Source organism: Zingiber officinale, chromosome 1A (genome assembly GCF_018446385.1).
Source record: "Zingiber officinale cultivar Zhangliang chromosome 1A, Zo_v1.1, whole genome shotgun sequence".
NCBI classification, from domain to species: Eukaryota; Viridiplantae; Streptophyta; class Magnoliopsida; order Zingiberales; family Zingiberaceae; genus Zingiber; species Zingiber officinale.
The window spans coordinates 170,061,804-170,086,094 of NC_055987.1; the positions used below are offsets into that span (position 1 = coordinate 170,061,804).

General features: G+C 36.4%; 2 protein-coding genes across 2 annotated transcripts in view; one reads left to right on the forward strand and one right to left on the reverse strand.

Annotated features, from left to right (window-relative positions):
* Positions 1–3,588, reverse strand: part of LOC122038386 (actin-related protein 2/3 complex subunit 1A-like) — a 28,748-nt gene extending 25,160 nt beyond the window's left edge. Inside the window, exons 1-3 of the mRNA XM_042598115.1 lie at positions 3,321–3,588; positions 1,351–1,436; positions 55–131 (exon numbers count right to left, since the gene is read on the reverse strand). Of these exons, the coding sequence (XP_042454049.1) occupies positions 55–131; positions 1,351–1,436; positions 3,321–3,390 (233 nt within the window). The 5' untranslated portion in view covers positions 3,391–3,588. The remainder of the gene's footprint in view (positions 1–54; positions 132–1,350; positions 1,437–3,320) is intronic.
* Positions 3,589–3,794: 206 nt separating this feature from the next.
* Positions 3,795–22,774, forward strand: LOC122038387 (protein FMP32, mitochondrial-like). The gene is made up of 7 exons (XM_042598116.1): positions 3,795–4,230; positions 4,317–4,448; positions 4,532–4,591; positions 21,587–21,663; positions 21,764–21,820; positions 22,272–22,338; positions 22,435–22,774. The coding sequence occupies exons 1-7, from the start codon at positions 4,045–4,047 to the stop codon at positions 22,552–22,554; spliced, it is 699 nt and encodes a 232-aa protein (XP_042454050.1). The 5' UTR covers positions 3,795–4,044; the 3' UTR covers positions 22,555–22,774.
* The last annotated feature ends 1,517 nt before the right edge of the window (positions 22,775–24,291 follow it).

The following is a 24,291-nucleotide window of genomic DNA, read 5'->3' on the forward strand; positions in this document are numbered from 1 at the left end:
ATTCTTATCTATCATGCAAAAAAATATAAAAAAGTATTATAAAAATATACTTACGAGTTACGATCATGCGAAACAGTTACAATTTTGTTAGTTTTTATGCTCCAATCTATTCCAGATACAATTTGATCATGCTGTAAAAACAAGGACAGGGAAGCAAGGCTATGAACATTGGACTCAGACAACAAACACTTTACATTCAAAACATTAAATAGAGAAAATCATCAATAGTTACAATTTGGCCCATATCTGTCAATATTTCTCACAATTCATTGGTCTTCCATACCCTTTTTTTGCATCCTTGCTCAGTTTGGATGCAGTTTTAATATCATAAACAGTATCAAAGACATGTAACAAAAGACTTAAGCGAGGAGTTATAAAAGTACATTCAAAATGGCAATATAAACAAGGACTGGCAATATAAATACAGAGAAAATTCCATTCAGCCACCAGACTATTACTTTGTTTTTCAAAATGGCCCCTATAGTTCCAATATTGTTCTTTTACCCTTCACAATTTCATGAGGGTTGTCAATTTACCCCTCTGCAGTAACAATAGTGGAGCAGATGAATTCAGAAGGAAAAAATGCTAATGGCAAATTCATCCCACACTTGTTAATGACAGAAGGGTTAATTGACAATGATTATAAAAATGTGGGGGTAAGATAACAATAGTGAAAGTACAACGCATTCTAGAGAAATGAATTAAGCTTCTAAGTGCATATGTAAAAGATGTAAAACATTAACAAGCTATGTTTCTCCCAATTGTTTGGGTCAACTCCAAAATTATATGCATGAATAAGATCATGATTTCAGTTAATCAATTTTAAGCATCTTAAACCTTATAGAGTAAAACTCATTGCCTTTTCCATTTTAATAATTCAGTGACTACAAATGCACATTTAGTGCATATCTAAAAGATGTAAATCATCGACATCAACAAGCTAAATTTCTCCCAATTATCGAGGGTTGATTACACACATCTTATACCTCCATTGAGCTCTACATAAGACTATAAAACTCATAATTCTACAAATCAATTAAATCATTTTTTGTTGCATTAACTCTTTTCTCTTTGATTTACCACATATTCCTTCCACTCCAATTATCCAGCTCCTCTAATTATAGAATCTCTTGATCGCCATCAAACCATCTGAAAGATGTAAGTCAAATTACAATAACTGGAATGTGCTGAAATCCATTATCTCATGTAACTTGGCACCCTAATGAAGGTCTTATAACAGTCCAACCAAAAACTCGCAGTCAAAATCCACAACTATAAACAAAAGGAGAAGGGTTGCAAGAGTCCTAATAAGATGGTCAAATATATTAGGAAGTAGACAAAGACAAATACCTTTTGGAGAACATGTATCCTCTCCCACTTTTCGCCAAAGAATTTGTAGATATGCACCTCATGGTTATTGGGACAAAATGCAACCACTGTACATCGGAATGGTAAATTATGACTACTATAAAGCAAGTTGCTAAAAGAAATAAACCAAAGGCCATTGAGTATGGAATACAAAACTAATGCTAAGTTAAGGGAAATAATGGTGTAGGAGTTCACTTCTATCTGTATGTCCAATACTATCAACACTATCTATTGATTTACTTGGCCCACACCTATGTTCTACCTTCTCATTGGAAAATACAACATTGCACCACCATTTGAACATAGAAATACCTCCTATTTAATGAAAAATACAAAATTGATGAATAATCATTTACCTTAACTATCAGAATTAAGCATATGAATCTAATCATTAGAATTGTTAACTAATGAGGAGTAAGTATTGAAATAAAAAATTCTCTTTTGTGGAAATTCGAGCCTATCAATGAAAAGAATACTGAACATGTTCGATATTGCATAAAATTTCTCACAAAATCGAACATCTACATTATAATCTATTGTAGTTTTATAACTAAGAAAACCAAATTTCCAAAGTGAAAAACATCTTGAAACATGTTTGACTTTTTTAACTGTATAATTTCAAAATAAATTAATAAAAGGCACACTTTGTTAATAAGGAAGTATTTACTAATTAATAAGTTAGTAATTAAATGGTCATTCTGAAGGGAAACATTATCCATATATAAAGAAGAGCCACACCAGCGTTTATAAATTTATCATCCAAAAGAAAACAATGGGACACATTTGCATGTATCTTCTATTTCTTTTTCATTTTGTTGATTCTCTCTTTGGCATTGAAAGCCTTTATCATGCACTTCCATCAAAGTACTGATAGGCCTAAGGAGTAATAACAAAAGTATTCAAGGCCAATTTATCCAACTAAATCCATATGCTGGATTGAAAACTTCACTATGTAGCATCCCTGTCATCTAATTTTTAGTTTTTCTCACTGCTACTTTAATATTTAACTAATTTAACAAACTTCTCAATCAACATTGTCCAAGTGCACTAATATCCCAACATAATCAAGTCATTTAAAATTATATATCATGCAATTGATATATCATCATTGAATTGTATTTGTCCCAACTATTTGAGTCGACTACATTAATATTATCTTTCATTCAGATGTATACAACAATCATCACTAGTACCATCCAAATCAATTAAATAGTTTTTAATCCATCAGCAGAATAAAAAAAAATTAAAACAACCAGACACTCAGATTTCCATGAGTCCATGAGTGTATTAATTTGGTACTTGGGAAATGAATCTCACGTAAAGCGGTCTGAGGTTTTGTCCTGTTTACAACGTTGAATTGATTTTTTTGAACCATTATAGTCTCAAAAATGCTAAAGGTGCTCATAAATAATAATGAAAAAAAACACATCAAGGAATGAACCAAATATTGCAAACAAAAAATGAACAATTTGAGATTTTCTCTTACTAAGCCAGTTATTTGGGGCTAAACATGATATCCATGAGAAACAACGAGGCATGCATATTCCATTTACTCTAAGAAGAAAAACAAAGTAGGCACATTAGCCTTTAGATGAGATAAAAAGAAACCGGCTTTTCATGCACCATGGTTGAAGCAAAAACACTAGGTGAAAAAGAAAAGCATTTCCACCAGGGAAATCGCGCGAGTCAATTGCTATCTCATCCCCTTAAGATGGAGACCCACAAGGCAAAAGACGCACCAATAAGATAATCGGGGTAGGTCAGCAATTAGCATCGATTCGCAAATTATCATAGAGGCAGCTGCCAAAAGGGAAGAATGACTAACCAAAAGAAAACTAATGCTATAGCAGACGCTCCCGTGATGGGAGGCTATTCCCGGATCTCCCGGAAGATGAAATCTAGAATGAAAGGAAATGAATGTATTCCTAAACGGAGCATGAATGAATAATTACTGGATCGATCAGGACTCCATGCGTGGCAGGTGATGCACTGCGCGAACTGATGTATCGCCACGACCGCCATGCCCTAAATCGTGTTTCCGCCCCACCTTTTCCCCCCTCCAACTGCTAAATCTTTCCCTTTCTCCGTTCTCCGATTGAGAGAGTGAAAATTCAGAATGGATGGGTAGATCCAAATCTTTGAGTAACTCGTGCAAGAAGGAGAAGTGGGGGAAGTTCGAAAGCTATCTTCTCCTCTAATTGTGAAAAGCAAAAGTCAGACTTCAACATCTAAAATAAAATTAACATTTACTGGTATTCACCAAAATCACCCCACGTTATTACCCATATTGTATTTCAAAGATTGCCTTATTTGATTGGATGGTGGAGGTCGCGCGTAGGTAGGTGCAGCGTGCGGATATGTAAATGAACTTTTACATCCCGAACCGACGGTTCAGCCGAGTCCTTTTATTAGGATGGTTTGAATTGAAATCACAGTTCCATTTTTTCTACCTTGCGCGAATCCGACCATCGCCTTCCATTTGCGACGCGCAACCTCGCCCTGAGCAGAGAGCACGATTCCATCCCTCAATATCGTCGCCGCCACCGGATCTCCCCATCGAGGCTAGCAAAGCACGCCCTGTGACTTCCCCGGATTAGATTTGTCTGCGCCACCGGCCAAGGAGGGATTAGGGGAATCCCTACTTTTTTTTAACGTTAAATTATTCCGTCTAACCCTATGTTACCCGCGTCACTTAGGAGAGGAAGCACTGATTTAGGATTCCGTTGTTGGTCTTTGATGAGGCCTATGCAAGCATCCGTGGATTTACATTTCCCCGATCATACTCTTTTATTGCGGCATTTTTCTTCACAGCTCGTTAAAACTAATGGAAATCGGGCTTACCTTGTAGACACTCTGGCTTTGGTATGATTTTATATTTATTTAGTGATTCTTAGTCTGTTTGCGCGGTAAATGTTTGATTTTTTTTTTTTGTTTCTTTTGTTTTGCAGGTTAGAAGATTGGAGGCACAAGGGTTGCCAACTAAACAAGCAGAAGCTATCACTTCAACTATTACAGAAGTTTTGAATGATAGTTTAGAAAATGTGGCACAGTCTTTTATGTCAAAGTCTGAGATGGATAAGGTTTGTGACCTATTATTTAGATTTTTTACGGTTTATTATGACTTTGTTTGTAAAAACTGATAATTTATTTGGTATATATATAGATTGAGATGGTTCAAGAATCTAATTTATCAAAATTCAAGTCTGAAATGAAGAGCACACAGGTAATATATTTAGATATGTTTGCTCCCAACGAATTGTTGAAACCATACTAGTTACTATTATTACATTAATATTAGTTGATTCATGGAGCATAACTGGTTATTAAGTAAATTTGGGCTAGTACTATTGACTGATAATGATTAGAGGTACATTCAGTGTTTTCATATGTAATTTTGTTGGTTGGCATGGGTAGGGTAGATCACAAGTTAGCGTGTTGGCATAAATTAGTTTCCTTTTTGTTGATAAAAAAGATTTTAGTCTGGTACTGCAACTATATGTCATTGTAGTTATGTGTTTTTAGTTAAACGATCAAAATTGAAACTTGCATGTTTAATAGTTGAGGTAGACAATATTATCTGAGGCCAACTTAGCAGCCCATTGTGTTTGATTGACAAAGAAAATGTTTTTTTCCCTCAGTTTACTCCCTCTCCATGAATGTAAGTTTAGTTGGATGGGAGTGTAAGACCATTGGACACAAGAAAGAATTTAAGAGTATGTGTTCTTATGATTAACTAACCAATGTTTGTAATAATTTGCTTAAATCTAGCAAATCACAAAGTTCATTTCATCTACTCAATAGGAACTAAATACTATATGAAATCTATGTTTTTAAAACTGAATCAGATCAACTAGTTCAACAAGCAAGGAATCTAGTATATGGGTCATAAATATTGCTAGAGAATAGGAAATTGGTAGAATGTATAAATTATACATCTCATTATTTTCTGAGTTAATTATTCAACTAGTTGATTTATTTTTTTCTAATAAACTCATGGGTTGAAAAACCAAGCCGTGTAGCTTGAAACAGGCAGTATTCATTGTTTGGGCATTGGTCAGTATCAGTACATACTGGTACCACGATCGCAAGGGTGCTACGAGGTGGTAGAGGATGCCACGACTTCGTGGCGACCCTCCCCGGGGAACACAGAGGGTGTCGCACCCCGCGTAAGCCCTTCGCTAGGGTGTGAAGGCCACCATGACCAATACGGGTCACGAAAGGGACTTTGTTGGTCGCAACGGGCCTATAAGCTTGTGGGTCGCAGTAAGGACACTCGCATGTTGACAAAAAAAGAAGAAAAAAAAATAAATTGGAACTTAGGCTAACAATTTCAATCAACTCATATATATATGTATATATATATATATATATATGATAATCTAAATCGGCTTTATCAAAGTCTAATAAAATTATCCCATTAATTTCATATATTATTTATTTACTATATATAGACGCAATAATCTCATATTTTCCTTTTAAAAAAAATAATTTTTTTTATTTTTTTTAAATTTTTAATATGTAGATTTATTTTTTTATTTTTAATTAATATATTTATATTTAAAAAATATCGAAACCATATTGGCACGATACAACGAACTATATCATTCGGTCATAAACCTAAACTTCGATACAGTTTGGGATTTTAAACCATGAATAAACTCATTTAATACATTGTATTATATAAAAGTAAAAAAATGATACCTCTTATTTGACATAAATAATGTTACCTAATAAAGGTACTAGCTTTCTATAAAGGAAATATTCTTGATTGATTGTCACAATAAATCTGGGATTGCATTGATTCAAGGTATAGGATAGTGGGGCACTTGAGTATAAGTGTTTGATTTCTCAAAAATTTAATTTCCTAATCAATATTAAGCGCACTATTAGCAATAGTTGTTGGTCCCGGTGCAGCCGACAAGAGGGGGTGAATTGTCTAAAATTACAAATACATCCTTCTCACAACTTTCGACTTTAACTAATAAACACCGGTTAGAAAAATAGAAATAAATTGCATAGAAATGAAAAGAGGCTATTTGATTTTAGGTTACAACTGGAGAGGTTGTTAATCCAAAACAAATAAAGTGTACTAAAAATCTCCTTTTGCCATAGGTAGAGAAGCCTCTTATAAACGTTGAAAGCACAGAACAATAAAAACAGAAAAGAATAATTCAAAGTACAAGTGTTGTTGTGAAATGAAGAAGGCTAGAACTCTATTTATAACCCGTTTGTCGAAACTAGCCGTTTGCTGACGTGGTATTTTCGGGCACCTGGACCCTCTCCAGGCATCCAACGAGGCAAACTTTATCTCCACGCAACGGCTTCGCAATAGCTTGGAGATCAAATTTTTCGATGTTTGAGTGCCTGGACCATGTCTGGGCGCGCAAACCGTTGCTGACGTGGACCCGAAGGTGATCCACAGCAATGACACTGTGACGAGGCACTGTTAGGCACCTTGGTGGTCAGGGCGCCCGTACCGTCTAGTTCGGGCTCCGACCAATGGTATGGACAATCCGAGCACTTGGGCTAACTGGTCTGGGCGCCCGGATCGGTCGGCCATGTGCTGACGGTCCGGCGTCTTCTCCAGTCGCTTAGGTGATCCTCCGGCCTTCTAGAGTTGAGCTCACACAAACCCAGTGTTCAAAATATCGCCCTAGGCGGCCGCCTAGGCGTTGTGTGGCGGCAGGCCGCGCCAGAAACCAGCCAGGTGGAAGACTTGGGCGGTTGGGCCGCCTAAGCGATCCTCGATGGGCTTCGGCGGCCATCGCAGGCTTCGGCAGACTCGGCGGGCCTAGGTATTTTAGGTTTTTAATACTAAATCGGATTTGTCGAGGTGCTTCGTCTTCTTTCATCACAGATTCTTCGTCTTCTCTCATCGCGGCGTGCTTCAGGTAAGTTGTTATTTTTTGTTTCTATTAATTTATTTTATTGTTTCTTCGTCGTTGCGTTAACTCTCCGGCAACGCTGGACCTAGGTTGACCTTTCGATCTTCTCATTGGCTTGAGAAGATCGTAGTTTATGGGGTCATAACCGTGTCACATTTAATTAGGGTATATGTTGATGTATGCTATCATATGCCATAAATGTATATGATGCATGTGTAGCTATCGTAATTAGGTCATTTTCATATGCTTACCAAAGTTCGCTACTCACTACTATCTCGATCATTTTTTGCCAAAGCAAAGTGTTTATCTTGGTAGAGTGTGACAGGACAATTGTGATGTTCGACTATTGAACTTTGGGTGTGACTTAACTAAGTTACTTCAATTAGATTGAGAACTTAGAGGCATAATCCATACGATGTAATTTCAATTATACTAGTCTTGGGCGATTAGCCAAAGTTAACTCAAGATGAGTTATACTATGGACTTCATAAGATGGGCAACCGAACAAATAGTCTTGTTCACCTAAAGATACAAAAGTTACATAGGATGTAATTGGTAAACATTGTCTACCTAAGTTCTACTAAGTCTTGGACGATTAGCCAAAGCTAATTCAAGATGAGGTATAATATGGATCTTGTTCAATTGGTATACGTTGTCTACCTAATTTATACAAGTCTTGGGCGATTAGCCAAAGCTAACTCAAGGTAGATCCGCTACCTTAGCGGCCCCCTAGTGCTGGCCCCACGGATATGGAGGGAGGTTCATACAGGTACACAGGTCATAGGCATATGGCGGGGTAAACCCCAGGTCGTCAGTTCCTGAGAATACCATTACGCCAAAGAGACCATGCGCCCATCGTCTACGCTAAAGATGAGGTATAAAGTGGATCTTGTCTCATTTGAATGTCTTTACTTTTGGGTTTAGAGCTAGTAGTGACTTGCTACTACCAAGCTTTAGAATTCAGTGAGAGAATTATTTAATTAAAGGTCTAATTAAATGATCTAAATATGATACTTATTTCTACATTTTATTGTTGTAGATTACTATGTCGTCTAGTACGTCGAATACACTCTCACTAGATCTGTCCTTGATAAGGACAAGCTCAATGAAGCTAACTTCCTAGATTGGTACCGAAACTTGAAAATAGTGCTGATAGGGATGCTTATAAGAAGCATCATGATAATGCATTAGATGTATCATGCCTTATGTTCGCCAGCATCAGAAGCAACATGAGAACATGGATGCTTATGATATAGTTGAATATCTTAGACAACTATATCAAGGACAAGCAAGGCATGAGAGATTTGAGATCTTCAAGGCTCTATTTCAATGCAGAATGCAAGAAGTCCCGTAGGGCCTTATGTGCTCAAAATGATCGGGTATGTGGAGAATCTACAAAGGTTGGGATTTCCACTAGGCAAAGAATTGGCCATTGACTTAATTCTATAGTCGTTGCCCGAGAGCTATAGTCAATTTGTCATAAATTATAACATGAATGAAATTGACAAACAATTGTCTGAGATGTTGAGCATGTTGAGAACTGCTGAACTCAACCTTGAGAAGGCAAAACCAAGTACTATTTTAATTGTGCAAAAGGACAAAGGCAAATAGAAGTCTAAAAATAAGGATAGGACACAAGCCAAAGGCAAGAGCAAGACTCATGCATTGAAATCCAAAGGTGGAGTTATTAAGGAAGGAACTTGCTTCTACTATGGTGAGACCGAACACCGGAAGAGGAATTGTAAGTTGCACCTAGAAGCTGAAAAGGAAGAAAAGTGAGGCTTCTGCCTCAGGTATACATGTTATAGAAGTTAATCTATCTATTTCTTCTTCATGGGTATTAGATATCGAGTGTGCATCTCATATTCGTACTAATGTGTAGAGGTTGAGAAATAGTAGATCATTAACAAAGGGTGCAGTGGACCTATAAGTATGTAATGGCACAAGAGTTGTTGCTGTAGTTGTAGGAACATATTCCTTATCTTTGCCCACTGGGTTTATTTTAGAACTTAAAGAGTGTTGTTATGTGTCTGCCTTAACTAAGAATATTATTTTTGTTTCTTGCTTGAACAAGAAAGGTTTTTCATTGTAATAAAGGACAAATGTTGTTCTGTTTATTTCAATGAAATGTTTTATTGTAGTGCACATCTTGTGAATGGACTCCATGTTTTAGACTTTGACAACCCAATCTATAACATAAATACTAACGGTTCGAGTTTAATAATTTGAACCAAACATATCTCTGGCATTGTCACGTCACATAAATAAGAGTCACATATCCCAACTTCATAAGGATGAACTTTTGGACTCATTTGATTTTGAATCATATAAGGTATGTGAATCTTATCTTCAAGGCAAGATAACAAAGACTCCATTTAGTGGACACGGTGAAAGAGCTAATGACTTATAAGGACTTGTACATACTGATGTATGCGGCCCTTTCAGAATAGCAGCTAAAAGAGGCTATCATTACTTCATTACATTTACTGATGATTTTAATAGATACGGTTATGTGTATCTAATGAGACATAAGTCAGAATCTTTTGAAAAGTTCAAAAAATTCAAAAATGAAGTACAAAACTAACTTGGTAAGCGTATTAAGATGCTTTGATCAAATCAAGGTGGGGAATACCTTAGCCAAGAGTTTCATGAACATCTCGTTGGGTGTGAGATCATCTCTCCACCTGGAACACCACAATGGAATGGTGTATCAGAAAGGAGAAATCATACGTTATTAGATATGGTACGATCGATGATGAGTCAAATCGATCTTCCTACTTCTTTCTAGGGACATGCTCTAGAGATTGCTGCTTTCACACTTAACCGCATTCCATCTAAGGTCGTCATAAAGACACTATATACGATATGGACCGGGAAGAGTTCCAAAATATCTTTCATGAAGATTTGGGGTTGTGAGACTTACGTTTGACGACAAGTCTATGATAAATTATGCCCCAAATTGGACAAGTGTTATTTTATAGGATATCCTAAGGAAACAAAGGGATATTACTTTTATAATCCCAGATAAAGTATTTGTTGCCAGAAATGGTGTTTTTTAGAAAGGGAGTTTATTTCTAGAAAATCTAGTGGAAGTAAAGTCGATCGTGAAGAAATTTAGATACACAATCTAGCATTGAAGCCTTGATGGAAATTAAACAGGCACCACAAGATATTGTGGATCATGATTTTGTTACACTGCAAAAAGTTATGGAGCAACAACCTGTTCAAGTAGTACAATCTCTACGCAAATCTGATAGGACACATCGTCAACCTGAGAGATATTTTTTTTCTTGTCTGACCATGGTGATGTAGTGTTTGTTGGTCTCAACGAGCCTACATCTTATCAGGAAGCTGTACAGGGCCCAAATTCTGAGAAATGGCTAGAAGTCATGAGATCTAAAATGGAATCCATGTACACTAACCAAGTATGGACTTTGGTTGATCCACCTGAAAGGGTGTAAGTGGGTCTTCAAGGTGAAGACTGACATGGATAGTCATATGCATACTTATAAAGGTAGATTGGTGGCTAAAAGATTCAAGCAGATTCATAGTATAGACTATGATGAAACTTTTTCACCAGTTGCGATGCTAATGTCCATTCGAATCATGCTTGCTATTGCAGCTTACTATGATTATAAGATAGGACAAATGAATGTCAAAACCATATTTCTTAATGGGAATCTACTCGAGGATGTGTATATAACACAACCTGAGGGTTTTATAGATCCAGAGCAGGCTGGAAAGGTATGTAAGTTGCAATAATTCATTTATGGATTAAAGCAAGCTTCTAGAAGCTGGAATCTTCGATTCGATGATGCAATCAGAATGTTTGGTTTCATCAAGAATTAAGATGAACCTTGTAGCTACAAGAGGGTTAGTGGGAGCACCGTCATCTTTTTCATATTGCATGTAGATGAGATATTTCTCATTGAAAATGATATCCCTACTCTTCAGTTAGTAAAAACTTGGCTTGGGAATTATTTCTCAATGAAGGACTTAGGCGAAACAGCCTACATTTTAGGCATCAAGATTTATAGAGATAGATCTAAGCGATTGCTTGGACTAAGTCAGAGTACATATATTGACAAGGTACTTAACGGTTTTTCCATGCAGCATTCCAAGAAGGGATTCCTACCAATGTCACATGGTGCGAGTTTCCAAAATTCAATACCCCTCTTCTAAGGAAGAAATAGACCTCATGGATCAGATTCCTTATGTATCTGCTATAGAGTCTATCATGTATGTCATGCTTTGTACTCGCCCATATGTCTCGTATGCGTTAAGCATGACTAGCAGGTACCTGTCATATCCAGGTGAAGGTCACTGGATAGCATCAGTCATGTAGGTCAATGGATATTAGCATGTGAGACTTAATGTGAGACTAGTCAGTATCGGTCAATATGAGCATCGGTCAATACATTGCTAATATTGACTTAATCTGAGATTAAGATGTGAGACTAGCATGATAGTTATACTAGGTCAATGGATATTAGATATTTCAGTGATTGACACTAGTGACATAAAGAGATTGTTAGTGTAAGCTCTAAGAGTCAATGAAGAGTTGATTGACTTAGGACATATTGTATCATATTTTATTTTATTAATAAAAAACAAAGTTGTTATTATATTTATTTCAGTTCAGTGTTGAATGAAGAAGTATAAAATGTCCTAAGGTAGTACGTTCTAGTCTACAGCATATCAATTGATTGAATTAATAGTGAGATATTGTAGATATACATAGAATACTACTCTTAACTATTCCTAGTCAAGCATTAATATATAAGGATAATATTAATATTAATGCGCTGAGACTAACATGTAGGTCAATGGATGACTTAATCTCACAAGTCATGGATATGAGAAATCAGGTTAGTACATGAGTATATATATTAAAGAATATATACTGAATGACTCGTCATGAAAATATTTTATGGATCGTTATATGAGTGTCATAAGCATTCTCATGTGACTATTGGTATGAATAGTCCTTAGACCTGAAGTCACTACAGTTTCCTACATAAAGAGTTGTGTACTTTGGTATCGTCAAACGTCACCTATAACAGGGTGGACTATAAAGTCGATCACTAGATTTGCAATGAGTTATGCGAAGGGATGTGAGTGATGTAGATGGGATCTATCCCTTCCATATGATGGAAGCAATATGCCCCTTGATTAGTAGGACACAAGAATGCATGACCATGCTCAAATAAGTCAATATGAGATATTGAGCTTATTTATCTGAATGTGTCTACTTATAGATCAAGAAACTCAAAGATTGATAAGACGATGACACAGTCTATGTCTCATGATCAATCTAGATATCAAAGATAAAGGGACTGAGTCATACAAGATAATAGTCAGGTTAGGTCGGATCTCGACTTTCTCGTCACTCGGGTAGTAATGATGCATTGCTAGATGTCACTCATTATTTATATATCTAAAATGGTTTTAGATACATTGTCAACGTTACGAGAGTCTATTGGGTCACACACAAAGAACATGTTGGTTTGGAAATGGGTATTTTAGTTTGACTAAAATACTGAGGATCTTAAAATTAATGGGTTAATCCAAATTGTTGGTGTCATCTTTGTGGTGATTGACACTAGTGCTAGTGGGAGATTGTTGGTATTAGCCTTAAGAGCCAATTATGAGATAAAAGGGCAGCCCGGTGCACGAAGCTCCCGCCATGCGGGGTCCCGGGGAAGGATCCATTGTACGCAGTCTTACCCTGCTTTTTGCAAGAGGTTGTTTCTAGGATTCGAACTCGTGACTTTTTGGTCAGATGACAACAACTTTACTTTTGCACCAAGGCACCCCTTCAATAAGAGCCAATTATGAGATGATTAAGCTTTTTAGGTTACTCATTAAGTTAGACTCAAATGAATCCACTCATTGGATTGAGCACTCATTGGATTGAGTTTAATCCAAATTAGACACATTTTATTAATGGGTTAGACTCATTGGATTATTAGATTAATGGATTAGACTCATTGGGTTATTGGATTAATGGTTAATCCAATATAATAATCCAACTCAATAATAGAAATACAAAGAGACAAAAACCCTTGGTATTCATTGGATGAATATAAATAGGTTTTTAATTAGATTTTTTATTAGAGATGAAAAGTGTGACTCTTGATCTTCCCTTCTTCTTCCTCTTCTTCCTTCTTGGCCGAATCACCTTGTGTGGCTAGCACCACAAAGTTGGTTCTTCTCCGAAGGCTTAGTTCGTGTGACGAACGAAGGATGTGTTCATATAGATACCATAGAGGCGCAACCACTTGATCACGCTGAGATTTGCATCCAAAGAAAAATTGCTGCCGGGATAATGAAGGGCACGCAACAAAGGTATAAATTTCATCAAACTTAGTATATGTATTTTACTCCTTCGCATGGATCTTCTGGAGAGGATCTAGTTGTTTTTCCGCTGCACTTTTCGTGTGTTTAGCGCACTAGATCCCTACATATGTTCTCCCAGTTGCCTTTGGAATCGCTTAAATTAAATATGGGTCTGCATAAGAGTGATTTTGGGATCATACGAAAAGATTCATTGCTATTAATGCGCAGCCAATGAGCATAGTATCAGATATACATCACAGTATTATATCGACAATTAAGAGTGTACTCGATCGCCCATCATGCTTTATGTTGCTACCGCATGTCTTGCAGTATGGTAATAGATACAGATGGTAGGTTAGCTTTAAGCTTATTTTGAGCAGCAGCACAAATAAACACAATACCATAGTATGATCCATGCTTGAAAAACACTCAGATGTCCATAAGTGGTTTCAGAACATTGACTCTAAAAGATGGGCTAATGCATATTTTAGTAGGAGAAGGTACACAATGCTAACCATTAATTGTGTAGAGAGTTTAAATATTTTGTTCAAGCAAACACGTGAACTTCCCATAAATAGGTTAATTGATAACACATGCTTAATGATTTTTTAATCATAGAGAGGAAGTCTCAAAATGGTATGGTGCTTTGACACCTCATGCTACCAAAGAAATGGATTCAGGAGAGAAAAAGCTAAACCATATAAAGTCCACTACTACTCAGTCTAAAATGGAAGTAATGACACGGAGTGCTTCATACATTGTTGATTTAGAAAGAAAATATTATAAATGTGTGGAGTTTCAAAATTCAGGGTTGCCTTGCTCACATGCTATTGTCGTCATCATTCACCGAAACATGGATATACTTCTATATTGTGAGCATTATTTTCATTCATAAAATTGGAATATCACTTGCATGGATCATATTTATCCTTATCGAAGCAACGAATTTTAGCCTAGTGGTGTAAACAATATTATAGCTCTATGTTCCCATAGCCTTGTATAGCCCGGTAGGAAAAAAAAGACAGATCGAGTTAAAACATAATGGGAAGATAAAAATCAAATGCTATCGCTGCAAACAATTAGGTCATAATCAAAAGTCTTGTAGAATATCGTCGACTCCTAGTTCTTGACTTATTGGTATATGTATGCAGGAATATTATACTTGATTTATATATTTTGTATGTAGTACAAACATTGTGTTATCAGAAAAATAGTTGTGTAGAGTGTTGCTATTTTTATATCTTTGTATATAGTATTGGCTGTTTAATACACGGTGTTATTTATGATACGAGACATGTATACTGAATGGTCACATGAATAACAATATAATTACCCAACCAAATAGAAATCATAATGACCAAATTGGTACGGTGGTGCTTATTAGAGAAAAGCGTCAATGTAAACCAATCCCAGCGTCAATGTACAACCCTTCCTAGCGGTTATGATTTTTCAGAAATCCAAATAAGATAAGTCCAACTGTAGGTTTCAACTCTACTGCATGGAAATTTCAAATAGGCTTGTTCTAAGTTATGATTTTAAAAATTAAATATTGTTGTGCTTGTAAATTTAAATTGTACAAGGTGTGCTGGTCATTGAAATCCATTAGCTGCACTTCGTGCCAACTAGCACGGCATAAGAACTTCATTGACAGTAGTTAGAACCAAAGTTTAGCATCATATCTATCTTCTCCTCGCTCAATCTTTCCTAGTGATTGCAAGTTTGTAGAAATCCAAATATCTTAGGTCCATTAATGGATTTTGGTCAAAATTCACTGATGGACCTAGATATGTCTGGATTACTTGGTATGGTAAGGACTCCAACGGTGTCCTCTATTGCTTATTTAGGGCTCTCCGGAAATGCTCCAATGTTACGATAAGTTTCAGCTAGAATGTGGGCTTAATATGGATAATATCAGGCTTGGGCCTAACATGGGATCATATCAAGCCCTTTGTAGTCCTGATATCCCGATACCAGGCCCACATTGTTCTTTAATCAAAATCAAGGTTTGCCACTATATCTATCTTCTCCTCGTTCAACCCTTCATTGCTTATTTAGGGATCTCCAAAGGTTTTCCAATGTTACGATAAGTTTTATCTAGAATGTGAGTCTGATATTATATCATATCAGGCCCAAGATGACACTATATTTGCTCAACCCTTCATAGTGATTGCAAGTTTGCATAAATTCAACGGTGCTCTCTATTGCATATGTAAGCCTCTCCGCTTTAAGGCTCTCCGGAGGTGCTCTAAACTTATGCAACATTTCAGCTTACCAGGCCCACTAATTAACCAGCACCATTTGCACTGTGACATCGTAGGCCTGGTTAATTAGTGGGCCTACAACCAATTTCTAGTTGAAATGTTGCATAAGACTGGAGCACCTCCGGAGAGCCCTAAATAAGCAATAGAGGGTACTGTTGGATTTTTGCAAACTTGCAATCACTAGGAATGGTTGAGTGAAAAGAACATAAATATGGTGTCACCTTAGGCTTAATATCAAGCTCAGATTCTAGCTAAAACTTATTGTAACATTAGAACACTTTTGGAAAGCCCTAAATAAGCAATGAAAGGTTGAGCGAGGAGAAAGTAGATATGGTGGCAAATCTTAGTTTTGATCAATGAGGCTTGGTATCAGCCCATATTCTTGTGGAAACTTATCGTAATATTAGAGCACCTTCGGAGATGCCTAAATAAGTAATGTTGGGCACTGTTGTAATTATTGTAATACCAGAAACCCGCAGGACTTGAATTGGGTGCAATCGGACATGTCTAAGTCCATCAATGGATTTTGACTAAAATCCACTAATGGACCTAGGCTACTTAGATTTTCACAAACTTGAAATCACTAAGAAAAGTTGAGCAAGGAGATGGTAGATTAGCGTCAAACCTTGGTTCTAACCACTATCGATGAAGTTCTTGTGTCGTGCCTATTGACACAAACAGTGCAGCTGATGGATTTCAAAGAACAACACATAGTTTACATGTACAAGAACACCAACACTCAATTTTTAAAGTCATAACTTAGAACAAGCCTATTTGAAATTTTCAAGCACACTTGTAGAGTTGAAATCTATGGTTCGACCTAGTCTATTTGGATTTTTGAAAAAACGCAATTGTTATGAAGGGTTTAGTCTGCAGAACGTAGATATGGTATGGAGTATTAGTTTAGAGCAATATGGTGTCATTTGGCACAAAGTTTGAAACAAGATAATCTTTTTCTAGCTTGTTGGGATTGATTTACATTGCCGCTTTTCACTAATCAGCACCACCATGTCAATTTGGACATTCTGATTTTTATTTTGGCAATCATGTTGTTATTCCTCTGACCATTCAGTATATTCACTTCTCATATCATAGATAACATCGTGTATTAAACAACCAATACTATATACAAATATATAAAAATAACAACACTCTACACAAATGTTTTTCTTACAACACTATGGATGTACTACATATAAAATATATAGATCCACTCTTTCTGTTTACAAAATATATAAATCAAGTATAATATTCCTGCATGCATATACTAGTAAGTCAAGAACCAGGGGCTGTGACATTCTATAAGACCTTCGATTATTGCCCATTTGCGGCGGTTGCATTTGATTTTTACCTTTCCGTTATGTTTCGACTCGATTTGTGTCTTCTTTCATCTATCGGGTTGCACAAGGCTACAAAGACATAGAACTATAATGTTATTTCCAAAATTTCTTGCTTCGACAAGGGTAAATTTGATCCATGTAAGTGGCATTCCAATTTTGTAAATGAAAATAATGCTCATAATATGGGAATGTATCTATGTTACGGTAATAGTACGTGAGTAAGACAATCCTAAATTTTGAAACTCCTTACATTTACAATATTTTCTTTCCAAATCAACAATGTATGAAACACCCCGTGCCTCTACTTCCATTTTAGACTAAGAGTAGAGGTGAACTTTATATAGTCTAGTTTTTTCTCTCCTTAAATCCTTTTCTTTGGTAGCATGAGCTGTCAAAGTACCATACCATTTTGAGATTCCTCCCTACTGTTAAAGAATTATTAAGCATGTATTATCAATTAACCTGTTTATGGGAAGTTCACGTGTATACTTGAACAAAGCATTTAAACTCTTTACACAATTAGTGGTTAGCATTTTGTACCTTCTCCCACTATAGTGTGCATTACCCATCTTTTTGGGGCAATGTTATAAAGCCACTTATGGGCATCTGAATGATTTTCAAGCATGGACTGTATTATGAGATCATACTGGAGTATTGTGTTTGCTCGTGTTGCTGCCCAAAACAAGCCTAGAGTTGACCTGCCACTAGTCTATGTTATCATGTTGTAAAACATGTGGTAGTAATAGAAAGTGTGATGAGCGATCAAGGTAGACTTTCCTAATTGTTGGTATAATGTCACGATATCTATTTGATACTGTGTTCATTAACTATACACCGACAACAAAGAATCTCTTTGTATGATCCAAAACCAATCTCATGTAGATCCACATTCAACTTTAGGGGTTTCCAAGGCAACTGGGAGGACAGTGCCACATAAGTTTGAGGATCTTGACTCAACTCACACAGATATAGTGGAAGATCTCTATATGCCTAATCATAATCTCTAACGACCTTCATCGCTTTCTCCCAGGCTATGTTTGATATGTTCACATCAAACTTAGCTTTTATATTTGATATAATAATACTTGGTTTATACTGATTGTTAAAAACAAATTGCTCTTTAATAAAAGATGTTACAATTGAAAAAAAGCATGTTTGATGATCTGCACTTTCCCTAATGATGCGACATTAATGTTTTTTTACATATTTCGTAACAGTGAACTCCGTATCCCTGCCCAACTATTTTCCATGGACATGGTTGATTGAAGCAAACTGCTTTAACTTTATTTATCCGGGTGACAACTGAGTTATATCTTATATATTTAACCATGACATACTTTACAATTGTATTTTTGAACTCTTATCGAGACGGAAAAATCTATCTACCAAAAAATTTATGCTCATTTGTTGCCTCTCTAATTGACCTTTGTAGTAATTGAGAATTCAGAATATATGGATCATCAGCTATTAGGAACTCTTATTTTTGGGGATACATTTTGTTCAATCTACATATCATCAACAAAAATTTCTTGTACATCTGTATTTCATTGTACTTCTTTTGAATATAATGCTCTTCCTCCTCACTCTAAGTAGGCTCACAGTATTCAACAAGTATTGTATAAAGATTCAAAACCTTATCTTTTAGGTTATTTGCTTTTTTATTTAGATGGAAGGTCAAATTCCTTGTATGTCTATTTGTGTTCCTCATACCAGAATTCTCAGAAGAAGATGAAATATTAGTTCTGGATACTTTACTACAATAGCTCCCTATCACATAGCTGAATTTGCATCAAGTGTATTCCATATATCAAAGAGAATTTCTTTGGCAATATGATCATCCTTGAAAAATAAATTACAAACAAAGTTAGCAAAGCTACAATGTCAGAATCAGTGATGTTGTAATTCAAAAAGCAAGCAACGATAGATATGATGTACCTATACTAGATTTTCATAATTGATGACTGAAATCCACTGATAGACATAGGCTATTTGATTTCTACAAACTCGCAACCGCTAGGAAGAGCGAGGAGATGGTAAATATGGTGTCACACCTTGATTTTGATCAACAAATAACGTGGGCCTGATTTTGGGATATTAGGACTACAAAGGGTCTGATATGGTCCCATACCAAGCTTAGGCATGATATTATCCCATATCTGGTACATGTTCTAGCTGAAACTTATCGTAACATTGGAGCACCTCCAGAGAGCCCTAAATAAATAATTGAGGACACCGTTGGACTCCTTTAAATCCGCCGAACTTTAAATGGGTGCAATCAGACCTGTCTAGATCTATCAATGGATTTTAACCGAAATCTACTAATGAACTTAGGCTATTTGGATTTCTGTAAACTCGGCGAGGGCTGTAAACGAGCCGAGCCGAGCCGAGCTTTGGGGTGTTCAAGCTTGTTTGATAAGTTAACCGAGCCGAGCCGAGCCGAGTTTAAAATGAACCTGGTTTATTTTTTATGAGCTTGAGCTTGTTTGAAGCTTGACTTGAGCTTGGTTCGTTTAGATGTTATCAAGCTCTCAATTCAAGCTTGGCTTGAGCTTGGTTCGAGCTTGACTTGAGCTTGGTTTGAGCTTGGCTTGAGCTTGGTTCGTTTAGATGTTATCAAGCTCTCAACTCAAGCTTGTTTGATTGTTTGAAACTTTTAATTGTTTGATTGGTTATTAAAATTAATAATTTAAATTTATTTATTTATTTTATTTTATTTAATTATTTATTTAGGATATTGAAAAGAGTTTTATTAATAAATATGGTTCGTGAACATTGTTCACGAACGTTGTTCACGAATATTGTTCACGAACGTTGTTCACGAACATTAACGAGCTGAACACATATGTGTTCAAGCTTATTTGTTTAGCTTAACAAGCTGTTCAAGCTTGTTTGTTTAATTAATCCTATGTATATTGAACGAACATAAACAAGCTCTTACCAAGCCGAACACCAAGCTTGTTCACGAACGCTTGGTTCATTTACAGCCCTTAACTCGCAACTGTTAGGAAGGGTTGAGTAAAGAGAAGATAGGTATGGTGTCAAACCTTGGTTTTGATCAACGAACAATGTGGGCTTGGTATTAGGATATCAAGACTACAAAAGGTCTAATATTGTCTTGTATCAGGCCCAATGTGGGTTGATATGATCCCATATCAAGTCCACGTTCTAGTTGAAATTTATCGTAACATTAGACTACCTCCGGAGTGTCCTAAATAAGCAATGGAGAACACCGTTGAACTCCTTATAGTCTCGGAAATCCATTGGACTTGCAATCCGACTTGTCTAGGTCCATTAGTGAATTTTGATCGAAATCCACTAATAGACCTAAGCTATTTGAATTTCTGCAAACTCGCAACCGCTTGGAAGGGTTGAGCAAGGAGAAGGTAGATATGATGTCAAACATTGATTTTGATCAACGAACAACGTGGGCCTGGTATCAGGATATCAGGACTACAAAGGGCCTGATATGATCCCATATTAGGTCCCGTGGGCCTAGTATCCTGGATACTTGGACCACGGTCTAGCTCAAATTTAGCATTACAGTGGAGCACCTCTAGAGAACCCTAGATAAGTAATGGAGGACACTACATTGCTAGTGTTATTCCATAAATCTTCCCACAGGCCACACATCGATGGACAACATAAATATGATTTGTGGACACTGTTTTTTTTTTACATTACAGAATAATTTTATAAACAGTAGTAAATATGATATGTACATCACTAAATCTTTATTTGTCTTCTTCTACTAAATTCAGTCAGCTTAAAATTTGTCCTTCAATGCCGATGTTTTTCAATGCAGTTGTCCTTCGAAGTCGCCTCTTGAATGTCTTACGACAATAGTCCCGCTTTCTACTTACTCTATTGCAATCCTACCAAACTGCAAAAGAGGTATGGTAAGTAGGAAGAGGTTCCTAATGGGGTTGTATTTATAAGAGCAGGAAGAGGTATGGACAAAGATCAATGTCACACAGCAAAGAGAGAGGATGAGACACATGATGAGGTGATGTGCATCCGAACCACAGAAATAACTTTCAAATTAGAATTTGGGTCCGAAAAGCGAGGTTGGCAAGAGGGGTAGTTTCGGAATAGCAGACAAATAAGTGTGTCATTTGGTAATTACCAAAGTATAGTGTGTCTTTTGGTCAATTCTAAACCCTGCATGCGCTCTATACAATATTAGTAAATCTTTTTTTTTCATTCAAATGTAAATTGGTAAATATGGTATCATTTAATCAAATTATTTTATTATTGATGTTTTTATGGCATTGGTAAAGTTATTGAAAAAATAAATAAATCAATAAATGAACCCTTCAATTTATCATTTTCTGAGCAGATGGTTCAAAGTCTATTGTCTTATTGTTCACTTGTAAGTTTATCTTTTTGATTGCAGGAGCATCATTTTGCATTATTGCAACGAGAGACTGAAAAACTTCGAGGGGATATTGAGAACCTGCGCAGGGAGCTCAAGTGTGTGATTTACATTTAAGTTTTTAACATTCATAATGCAATTGTACCAAAATTTCGAGTTCTCTTGTGATTTAGTTTAATTATGGATTATCTTGAGCAGATATGAAGTTGACAAAGTCACTGCTGGACAACGTTTGGATTTAAATCTTGAAAGAGGGTAATAAAATTTCTTTTTTTGGTGTTACTTTTTTTTTTTATAAACTAAGTTTTCTTTCTTTTGTATTTATTAAAGAAAGACGGTATCCAGCTTTGACTAGTAAGTTGTTGGTATCATTTTAAAATTTGTTGATTTACTTTAGAAATAATTAACTTTAGCACCAAGTATATGTTGATTATAAATTAATGTATATTTTCTATGAATAACCTTTTAACTTAGTGCAGAGTTTTGATGAGTTCCAACTTGAGTATTGTTGTATCATTGCGCGGGCATTGAATTAATGATGCTCATCCCTTTTTTGGAGTTATATTTTAAATCAGTTTTATTTTCCTTGTAGTGTAAACAAACTGTACACTAATCTGTAGCCTTACATAATTACATTTAGTCCATAATGTACTAGATTATATTTGTGTATTTGCCTTTTTAACAATTCTTTTTCCTAATTAATTAGGCGTATGCGTGATGAACTAGCTAAGCAAGCTGCAGAAAATAGTGACTTGACTAACAAACTTGACCGGGTAAACCATATAATTCAAAGTGTTTTGATATAGTTTTCTTCCAACTCTTTTATTCGACAGTAATGACGATTTAATGTTATTGTTATTGTGTATTAGGAAATTCATGCACTGAGAGCACAATTAGAGGCTGCCAAATACGATGTTATAAAGTATTGCATTGGTACCCTTGTTTCAATATCGGCAGTTGGTCTTGCTATGGTGCGCATTTTGATGTAGAAACGATATTCTTTTCATCACAAATGTTCCTAATTTGTGGGATTGTGTGTACTTACACTCATTTATTTGTGATTGATAAAGGCAATGGAAAATTATTTTGTTTTCCATATTTTCTTTTTCAATCATGTTTAATCTTTCAATTGTTAAGCAAGCCCACTCTGGCTGCAGACTATCACCTGATTGTTTTCAAGTGTTTCTTTATCTAAAGACTCTTCTTTTATGTTATGTTATGTAAAAGAGTATGATAATGTATGACTTTTTTTGTGACAGCAATTGCCCTCCTTTTATTAATAGTTTAGGGAATGGAATATCCAAATCAAGTGATGAAAAAGGCTACATGCTGATTAGATTAATATTTGTTTGAATGATTTCTCCTAAAAAAAAGGGCTATCAAAAGTTATTTCGACAAGGCTTTTTCAATACTTAACTCAATAGGGGCAATGGACAGTAGTAGAGAAATCAAAAAACAAAAGATGCATTGGTCCTTTTATGAAACACATACACCTAGCTAGGTATTTAGGAGAGGATTAAGAGATACCTGCAACTTCAAGAGAGACTTAGAATTATTTAAGCCGCTATTTCACATATGGCAGCTTCAATCTTTTGGCTATTACTGGTCATTTAATTTAATGACGACTATGGAGGAATTGTTATAGCGAGGATATATAGACCTTGCATGCTATAACTTTGTCTAGAAAAGACATAGAAATCAAACTGAATAGAAAGTACTTACTAGTTGTTGGATTCAATTGTCGACCTTCAAAAGGTATTACCGCAAAATCGAGGTCGGCCACAAATTACTCAACTGTGAAATTGCAGCCAGGTGAAAGAAAAATCAAGGTAGGGCCTGACCGCAAAATGATAGTCGAAGGAAAGCAAATGGTGGAGAAAATTTGGAAAATTGTTGCTTGAGTTGGAAACTAAAAAACGTAGGGTGTACCATGAATTTATTTTAATGAGCGGGTTGATCTGAAAAATATTTGATTGATGGATCATGGTTTAGATTGGTTATTCTTAAAATTAGTCAGCGTAATAGGATGTATAATTTGGATATTGAAAAAAGGTTGGGTGTAATTGAGTAAATTGTCAAAAGAATTACAACTCAAAAGTGGAGACAAAGATCCAGGGTGTGTAAGAACAAGCAAAGCAATTGTGATTGTTATTATACTTTTTATTAGACTTGTAAATGAATTTGACGTTTGATATCCATAAAACTCATTACATATATGTATATATACAATGTTGTTATGCTACGGACCTTATTTTACGGATTGCTACAGACTAAGCTCCATGTCATTTTTTTTAATACCGCTTTTTAATGAAATTTTTTCTCTTTCCTTCGTTCTTGCAACCGAAGCTCACCGCGGCTCCACCCTCGTGCCTCCTCGCGCCCCGTCGCCGACCGACAGCCTCGCAGCTGGCCTCGCGCCCCGTCGCCGACCGACCGCCCCCGCTGCTGGCCCGGCAGCCTCGCGTTCGGTCGTGACGCGTCCGGAATCCGACCGCGATCACGCCAGATTTCGGACACGATCGCGACCGGAATTTGGCGCGCGATCGCAGCCGGATTCCGACGCGGTCGCAGGCGGATTCCGACGCGATCGTAGCCGGATTCCGGTCGCGATTGCGGCCGCACCGGATTCCGGCTGTGATCTCGCCGGAATCTAGCACGATCGCGTCCAGTCGCGAGCGTCCAGTCGCGATAGCGTCTGGAGTCCGGCCGTGATCCCCGACGGGTTC

Bases quoted from the DNA above. Each gene is read 5' to 3' on its own strand.
- LOC122038387 (XM_042598116.1), top strand. From the start codon at position 4,045: ATGTTACCCGCGTCACTTAGGAGAGGAAGCACTGATTTAGGATTCCGT. The intron at 21,664-21,763 runs GTGTGTGATTTA...TATCTTGAGCAG, and splicing joins AACCTGCGCAGGGAGCTCAA to ATATGAAGTTGACAAAGTCA. The intron at 22,339-22,434 runs GTAAACCATATA...ATTGTGTATTAG, and splicing joins TGACTAACAAACTTGACCGG to GAAATTCATGCACTGAGAGC.